General features: G+C 32.5%; 1 protein-coding gene across 1 annotated transcript in view; it reads left to right on the top strand.

Moving 5' to 3' along the window:
* Nucleotides 1–7518: 7518 nt before the first annotated feature.
* The window catches only part of LOC119580846 (reticulophagy regulator 3-like), a gene marked incomplete in the record, with an annotated part of 86266 nt that continues 83784 nt past the window's right edge, over nucleotides 7519–10000 (top strand). The window contains 1 exon segment of the mRNA XM_037929001.1: nucleotides 7519–7755. Within this exon segment, the coding sequence (XP_037784929.1) occupies nucleotides 7538–7755 (218 nt within the window).

Here is a 10000-nt window from a genome sequence, read left to right as displayed (position 1 = left end):
ATAATGATCCAGCTGGACCAATGCACACGAACACAGTCAGTGTTATGGGTAGAATGGATTTTTTTTCTTTAGATTCTTTTTACATTACTCATATACGATTATCTAAAAATGGTTAATCATGCATAGTGCTAGTCTCCCTGTAATACCATAGAAACCCAAGCAATATCAACATAAATTGACAAAAATCATGTTAAAATACAGGGCAAGATATGAATCAAGGGTCCCATTTTCCCTTTGTGATTTCACAGTAAAACCTGGAGGAAGCTCACGCAAGGCAATTAATCATACTAGTCCTTTTTATGAAATTACCATTAATGGAGTTTACAAGGCTTTTTTGCTCTCTCTCTCTCTCTCTCTCTCTCTCTCTCTATCTCATTTCTACAGCTCTAAAATATGGCACTTCAAAGAATTGGGATGCCTGTGTTAAAGATATATCAGACAAATAAATACACGTAGAAATTCGTCATTCATATGGTGTTGCAACAAATGCTTAGGTTAAATAGACCGTTTATTTTATTTTTAGTGCAGTTCGTCTGAATGGAGGAATGGTTAACGTAGAGACTGTTCCATAACGTGTGGAATCACACTTAGGCCCATTTTTGGGTAAGATTTATTTTCTTTTTGTTTTTGCTGATATCAGTTATTTAGGAAATTCAACATAATTTGAGAAAAAATAAATGTTAAAATATATAAACAAGTACAAATACTCCAGATAAGTTCCATGATTAACTGACAAACTGAGCATATATATATATATATATATATATATATATATATATATATATATATATATATATATATATATATAATAGTGTAGTTTATCTTTTATGATAGATTTAATCGCCACATTACAACCTTGAAATTTCATATACCTCGTGTTATCCGTTGTCTATGATTTCCTTCCTTTCGCTATCTTTGTTGCATATGTAAATGTATTTAAAGGTTTGTGTTCGTTAAGCGCTGCGGTCTTGTCTGAACACACAAGCTGTATTTATTGCTGCTACAAAGCCGTTTTATATCTTGACAGAAATGACAGGCTTTCATTAGAAGTTTTTCTCGCTCTTTGTTTTTTATAATTACTTGTACTGATGACTTGTAACTTGTCTATCTCACTGTATGCCTATTAATATCATTGTCTATCTTTCACTGTTATTCTATCTATCTCATTGTCTATCTGTCTGTCTCCCTCACTATCTACCTATATCACAAACTATTTATTTCACTGTCTATCTATTTATCTCACTGCCTATCTGTCTCTCACAATATATCTTTCTCACTATCAGTCTATATCACTGTCTATATATCTATCTCACTGTCTGTTTGTCTATCTGTCTCACTATCTCTCTTTCTCACTGTCTATTTGTCTATCTGTCTCTCTATCTATCTCTCTCACTGTCTATCTGTCTGTCTCAATATATCTATCTTACTATCTATCTATATCACTGTCTATCTATCTTACTGTCTCTCTGTCTATCTCAGTGTCTATCTGTCTATCTGCTCGTATTTCACTGTCTATCTACTTCACTATCTGTTTATTCATCCATCTATCTATATATCTATTTATCTATCTATCCATCTCACTATCTAACTATCTTTCTATTTATCCATCTTTTTATCTATCTAACCATCTTTCTATTTATCCATCTTTTTATCTATCTATCCATTTTTATGTCTGCCAATCTTTCTGTCTATTCCTCTTTCTCTCTCTCTCTCTCTATCTCTCTCTCTCTCTCTCTCTCTCTCTCTCTCTCTCTCTATATATATATATAATATATATATATATATATATATAAATAAATATATATGATATGTATAATATATATATATATATATATATATATATATATATATATATATATATATATATATATATATATATATATATATATATATGTGTGTGTGTGTGTGTGTGTGTGTGTGTATGTATGTATGTATGTATATGCACACACATACACACACACCCTTGGCAAAAGAGGTACAGCTAAATATATTTTAATGACAATCAATTTAGTGATTAACCAAGATGGCCTAATGAGTGAACATCTGCCTTCGAGGCATTATATTCCACTTTGGGAAAGACAATGATATATTCGAAAACTTGTTTGTACATTAACATAAGATGAGATATACTACATCATAATAATGGTGGTAATATTGGCAATAATGGGGGGCTGGGGTTCGATTTAACTTATTTTATTTATGTTTCATTTTACTTTCGATTTTACAGCCATAAATGTAATAATTCAATCAACAATTTTCATATAAGTAAGAATAATCAAACCATTTCAAAATCACTGCAGATCCCAAAAGATGAAAAAACATTCGCCAAAAGCGCTTATGTCGCGAGCCAGGATTTCAAAATATTAATCTCGATGTTTTCGCTGTGAAAAAATGTAAATAAGAAAGATTAAATTATTAAAGACTTAACTTGATTAAATCTGCTGCCTGTGCGGAACAGTTGAATGGAGAATATCTAATGGACAAGGTGAGAGCGAGAGCGAGATTAACTAATAGACAGAAATATATAATTTGTATACGGACCGAGACAGATATGTAGATATAGAGAGTGCTTAGTCATTCATGTATGTATGGCCTCATGCATTAGACGCACATAAACATAAACTTATAGAATATGTAACAATCACATCGTAAACCAAAACAAGCATAAACTACCAAAATTGTTCATCACTTTACCTTATTCTTTCGTCTATCGAAACGATTTATCGCGTAACTGCCGTAAGTTCCTCAGGCAGCAGTGAGGCTGCGGAAGACGAGCAGTTTACCTTCAGAAAGGAAAGGCAGAACGGCGCGAGAAGAGCGGAAACGAAGACGATTGGTGGAAAGAGAGAAAGATAAGAAAGGAGGAACATGAGAAGGGTGAAAATAAGGACGACAATAACGTTATTCATCGTCTATATTTCTATTTATCTTGCTGTCTGTCTATCTATCACATTGCATATCTGTCTGTCTCATTGTGTATCTGTCTATCTCTGTCTATCTATCTGTCACACTGCATATCTGTCTATCTCATTGTTTATCTATCTATCTCTGTCTATGTATCTACCTCATTATCTGTCTATGTATCTCACTGTCTATCTGTTTATTTATCTCACTGTCTATCTCTCTATCTCACTGCCTATCTGTCTGTCTGTCTCCCTGTCTCATTGTCTATCTGTCTATCTCACTGTCTATCCATCTTGCTCTCTATCTATCCTGCTTTCTATCTATCTATCTACATTTATATATCTTTCTACTTATCTAATTATATATTCATCTATTTATCTCACTGTATATCTGTCTATGTATCTCACTGTCTATCTATATCACTGTCTATCAGTCTACCTATCTCGCTGTCTATCTGTCTATCTATCTCACTGTCTATCTGTCTATCTATCTGTCTGTCTCACTGTCTGTCTGCCTATATATACACCACTGTCTATCTCACTGTCTATCTATATCACTGTCTATCTATCTCACTGTCTGTATATTTATCCCACTGGCTACCCCTGTCTGTCTATTTCACTCTCTATCTGTCTATCCATCAGACTGTCTATATGTCTATTTATCTCGCTCTCTATCTGTCTATCTATCATACCGTATATCTGTACGTCTATCTTACTGTCTATTTATCTCACTGTATATTGATGTATCTCACTGTCTGTCTGTCTGTCTCTCTTACTAGATTATTGTCTTCTCTGTCTGTCTAACAATATATCTTATTAACTATCTATCTCTATCACTGTCTGTCTGTCTATCTCACTGTCTATCTGTCGATTTATCTCAATGCCTACCTTATTTTCCATCTTTCTATCTATTCATCTTTCTATCTATCTATTCATCTTCCTATATATCTGCCTATCTATCTTTCTATATTTACGTATGTATCTACATATCCAATTATTTATTTATCTCTCCCTTTCTTTATCACATATACATACATATACCCCCTTCGCATAAGAGATAAGGGCTAAACAAATTATGATGATAATCGCATCGCAAAATGATGATGATAAACCAAAAACCACCTGAAAACTGCAGCTCATTAATTCCAAACAGCATTTCAGTAAATATCAGAGATGGCCTAATGACTTAGCACCTGATTTTACTATAAAAAAAAAAAAAAAAAAAAAAAAAAAAAAAAAAAAAATATATATATATATATATATATATATATATATATATATATATATATATATATATATATATATATATGAAAGATTAGACTATTTATTGACCTCAATCAAACTCGCTGCCAGTGTGTAAAATACTAAATAAAGAATATCTATTGGACTAGAAGAAAGGGTGAGAGCGACATTAATTGATAAATAGATATTTAGATAGATAAATATAGCGTAGTATTTTGACATGCTCATATGCATGGTCTCATACATTACAAACACAACTCACACACAAAGAATAAACAGAAGAGTATGTAATAAGCACATCATAAACAAAAAACAAAAAGAATGTTCATCCTGTATTTTATTTGTGTTTCTTCCCTCTCTTTCTCACATCAGCGGTGTAAAATCCTCATCCTTAGTAAGAAGGAAAGATTTTAAAAATGTGAGTGCCACATAGTGACTAATTTGAGATCATATATACGTATAAAGATACCACATCTCTAACTTCCTATTCATCCTCTCTCTCTCTCTCTCTCTCTCTCTATCTATCTATCTATCTATATATATATATATATATATATATATATATATATATATATATATATATATATATATATATAATAATATATATATATATATATATATATATATATATATATATAATATATGTATATATATATGTATATATATATATATATATATATATATATATATATATATATATATATATGTATATATATATGTGTGTGTGTGTGTGTGTGTGTGTGTGTGTGTGTGTGTGTGTGTGTGTGTGTGTGTGTGTGTGTGTGTGTGTGTGTTAAATATATTATTATATATATATATATATATATATATATATATATATATATATATATAATTTCGCATTATCTTAATCGATTTAACGGTTTATAATCATGAAAACTGTCATGTCGATTATAGTTATGGATAGGTTTACATATTCCATGAGAAATTTCGTTATCTCATCTCATCATGCCATTTGGTCTGTGCCTTGACCTCCTTGCGTTTCCTTTTTCTCAGTTTCTTATCTTCTTTTCCATTTATATGTTCATTTTCCCCAGCATTCTCTCTCTCTCTCTCTCTCTCTCTCTCTCTCTCTCTCTCTCTCTCTCCCTCTCCTGTCTTTCATTGTTTACTAATCTGTTTAGGCGTATTTCTGTACGTATGAGTTACACACACAAACTTACACAAGAAGAGAATTTACGAAGAAATACAAACAAAATATATTATGTTGATTATTAATACGAAATTAAAATCTCCTTTTGAGCCTCATATATTTTACTGTTTCTGTTTATTTATATCATTATCTTGTTATGCATTGTTTTGCCATTCATATGTATTTGTACGTGACACACATAGAGACACATGCGCTTACACACAAAGATATACAACCTAAACATACCCTATTGATAGTTAACACAAATTTAAAAAATTAGCGTCTCCGCTTTATTGAAACTTCACTGCTAGTAGTAAAAATCAATCTTGTTTAAATTAACTTCAATAAAACCCGCTGCCAGTGCGTAAATTTTAGATGAATATCTAGTGGACAATGAAGAGTGAGAGTGAACGATTGATGGCTACAGGAATGCCATTTCTGTCAAGTTATGAAACGACATTGTAGTAGCAATAAATGATGATAGATTATGAAGAAGAAAAATACAAAGAATGTTGAAACTATCAAAAGTATCATTTCTGCTGCCGCTTCCATTAAGAAATGTCAAGTTTGTAATGTGGCGATTAAATTTATCATAATAAAAGATTAAATGCTTACTGATACATATATACATACATACATACATATATATATATATATATATATATATATATATATATATATATATATATATATATATATTTGTTTGTCAGTTAATCATGGAACTAATCCGGAGTATCTAAATTTACAAATTATGTTAATATATTTGAACATATCATATTACCCCGTTTTCCGATTATGTTGAATTTCCTTTATAATTCATATCAGAATAAACAAAAAGATCAAATGAATACAGTGAATACAACAAAGATAAAAAATCCCACCCCAAAATGGGCCTATGTGTGATTCCACACTTGGCATGGAACAGTCTCGAACCCGGGTCTTTGCAATTTGCAGGTCCCAAAGTTAACCATTCCTCCATTCAGACGAACTGTAATAAATATTATATTAGCGGTCTATTTAACCCAAACATTTATTGCATCGCCGTGTAATTCTCTACGTGTATCTGTCTGGATACAGAATGATCTAGGAACAGATTTCACGTAATTCAGGCTTGTTTTCACGCTAAGAGGGCAGAGTTTCAGCGATGGCGTGAAATAGCCTGAACGGCTCTCCCAAGGGTTGGGAAAAATCCATCGCGTTGGCTACTCTTCTTTATATTTGTCCTTTGCACCTGATAATCTTATTGAGTAGATACATTTCATGGACTAAATCTTCACTGTGGGAAGTAATGCCGTACAGATAAAATATGATAGGTTTGAGACAATAGATACGTCTGACTTTCACATCATCTAATATAAATTACTCTGAAACTATCTTTTGGCCTCATTTGGTTGTCACAAATCTTTAATTTTCTAACTCAGTATCCTTTCTTAGGTAGAATGAACATTTACCTTTGATTATTTTTGTAGCAATCATATAAATATACATAGTACCTTCATTTCATGACCACTACAGTCTCATACCTTCTGTATTTTAAAAATACAACCATTATGAACGTCAAGGAATTTTTTAGTTAAGTTACCCCGTTTACACCTCCGTTTTCTCTTATACCATGAATGAAGAGAGAACTTGATGTAAACAAAGAAATGTAAAGGTTATTTTTCCTATTATTTTTAAAGGACATTGTTCATAAACAGCATAGTAATGAGGTATATTATTTGCCTTTCCAACGTGGTCCCTTTATTTTCTCCAAGTATTCACACCAAGAACAATTTCCGCCAAAAATGTGCCAGAAAAAAATACACCGATTAGTATGAAAGACCGAAGTCCTGTTATCATACACAACAGCTTTCTTCGGTTATACAATAGCTATCACGAGCCAAACAAGAGGTGACAAAATCAGAGCCTCATTGCAAAGCACCGAAAAAAATAATGAAAAATAATGAGTGAATCCATGAGCCAATGTTGCGTCAAGAGGAAAGGTGCCACACCGTGTATTTCCCAGACCCCCTTACTCTTAACCTCCTTCGGAATTCCACCTTTTTAAACCAATGCCCACGCATGCCATCAGTCCGCATAACCTCTCTACGAGTCCCGTTATACAAGGTATCCCCTCCTCCCTCCAGAGAGCTGAATTAATACACGAATAAATAGCTGCTGGTCTACCCATCCCTCCCTCCTTTTTCTCCCCGTGGTTGATCTGCGCAGCTCAGTGTGTGTCTGCGAGTGGACGGGCTTAGTCATGGCCTCTTGGAGGAACGCCCTGTTAAGGCTGTGGCCGTTTAGGAGTGAGAACAATGACAGTTCTTCCTCGCAGTGGGGCAGGAAGACCGAGACGAGGAAGATAGCGAGGGCTCTAGGGCCGTGGGAGGCTTATATGGTGACCGTGCAGTCCATTCTGATCTGGGAGAGTCCGGGGACGAGCGCCCTGGCCGTGGTGGGAGTGAACGTCCTCTTCTGGTGAGTGAGTGAGTGGCTCGGCCGTTCTCTCTCAGGTGTTCTTTGTCATTCGAGGGCGACGTGTTTCGGGGATGCAAGTTCTTTGTAGTTTTTTTTTAGAAGTGTCTGTGTGTGTTTGTTTTTAATGCGATAGATGCTTGGGTGGTATATTACGTGGGGGGATCGGAGGAATGATTTTTCTTTTCTTTTTCTTTTCTGTATGCATTGTGGATCTCTGGGGGTGGGGGAAAGGTTGAATGTGAATTGCAAATGATATATTGACTCTGTCAGCTTGATATCCCGGGTCGATGAAATCTGTCTTCGTACAGAGAGAAAAAACGACTCGGTGCTTTGGGTTGATCAAGTGATTATGTGCCTTACTTTGACGACATTTGTTACAGTTCAGGATGTTTTTTGGCTTCTAGTTAAAAGCTGTGACATCTGTTAGGAGAGAGAGAGCGGAAAGCCACGAGGAAAGATTTGTTTTGTGTTCTAAAACTATTATTTCTATTGTGGTTGAATATTTTTTTTTAATAGACCAGCAAGTAAAACCTTGTTTAATGTTTATCTTCAGTTCCTGATATCTGAGAGATGTGAAGTAAAGGTTGTGAATAGAGAGTCATTTAGCAAGTAGGTCAATGTACTTAGCTTCAGAGTAGTCCAGAGGGCACAGACCTTTCTAATTAAAGATTTAGAAGGTACCAAGTTAGTTTGTGACATTCTAACATAGGTGATAGTTGATTTTAGAAATTGAGGATTTTTATTATATTTTATGAATATTCTTGGTTGAATGGTTTGAAGTTGATGTTATTCTTATAAAAAATAATTGTATATATTTTTAATGGGAGAGTGTGACCAAGTATTTTATGGCCATTTTTGTTTTTATTATTCAACAGATAAAATTAAACCTAATCATATATACATTTTGATTCAAATATATTTTAATCATATGGAAAAAGGTACTTAAAAAGAAGAACAAGATTTATATCATTTCTATACCTCCATTATAAATAAATATTCTATCAACTTTATTTATTGCAGGCTTTAAAATACCTTGATCACTCTTATCCTTTGCTGTCATTACAAATTTGTTCTCCTTTTTGTGTCTAATCCTAGTTAAATACTAAACAAAGAAAAGAGACAGGTGTTAGATAGAGTAAATTCCCATGTGCATGTACCTGCTAGAAGCAATGTTAGTTAACCCAACCATCACAGATTTAAGTTCTGTCCCCTGTAGTTTTTTGTGAATTTTGTTACGGACAGATGGCTCCACATGCTCAGCTGGGAACGTGTCTTATCAGTAGGCCGTAGTGACCGATCCTGGTTTCTCCATTTCCTTGAATTGGCGGGAAAATGTGTTTTTCATTTTAATACAGTTGATATCAATACTGTTATTGTTGTTATTGATCTTATGATTATTAAATTGTTATTAGAATCTTGGTAATATTTAAGACAATGAAATATTACAGAAGACCCTTTCCAAAAGAAAAAAAAAAGGGTAAACAGGTGAGATAGGTAGAATTAATAACTGGGTCTTTGGTGACTAAGCACTTCCAGAGCCATCTATGTGTAAATACAATAATTAAACTTATATTACAGTGGGCATGACATGTATTCTTTTTATCCATGCCAATTGGGTAAACATCATTTTCTCATAGATTTTGATAACAAATTACAGATTAAGTTGTAACTTGTACTTGTTAAAAAAAAATCATTTGAGTGAAATATTATTAGTTCGCTCAAAAAGTAGCACGTGTTTATATACTTTTATATTTATAGATAATTCTTGAGTGATAGAGATAGAGATGATAAGAATAGGCATGTACAGGGAAAGTGTAGATAAATGTACACACACACACACACAAACACACACACACACACACACACACACACACACACACACACACACACACACACACACACACACACACACACACACACACACACACACACACACACACACACACATTTATATATATATTTACATATTATATAATTAATATATTTATATTTATATGCTTACTTGTAAAATTGTTTATTTCTCTATATATATATTTATATATTTGTTTATATATAAATATATCTATTTATAATTAAATATATTTGTTTATACTTAAATAATTATTAATATATATATATATATATATATATATATATATTTATATTTATTTATTTATTTATTTATTTTATTTATATATTTATGTATTTATTATATATATTTATTGTATATGTTTATATATATATATATTTATATTTATATTTATAT

Source organism: Penaeus monodon, chromosome 14 (assembly GCF_015228065.2).
Source record: "Penaeus monodon isolate SGIC_2016 chromosome 14, NSTDA_Pmon_1, whole genome shotgun sequence".
Lineage (NCBI taxonomy): Eukaryota > Metazoa > Arthropoda > Malacostraca > Decapoda > Penaeidae > Penaeus > Penaeus monodon.
The sequence above is the reverse complement of the archived record's forward strand: the minus strand, read 5'-3'. Positions and strand labels throughout refer to the sequence as shown.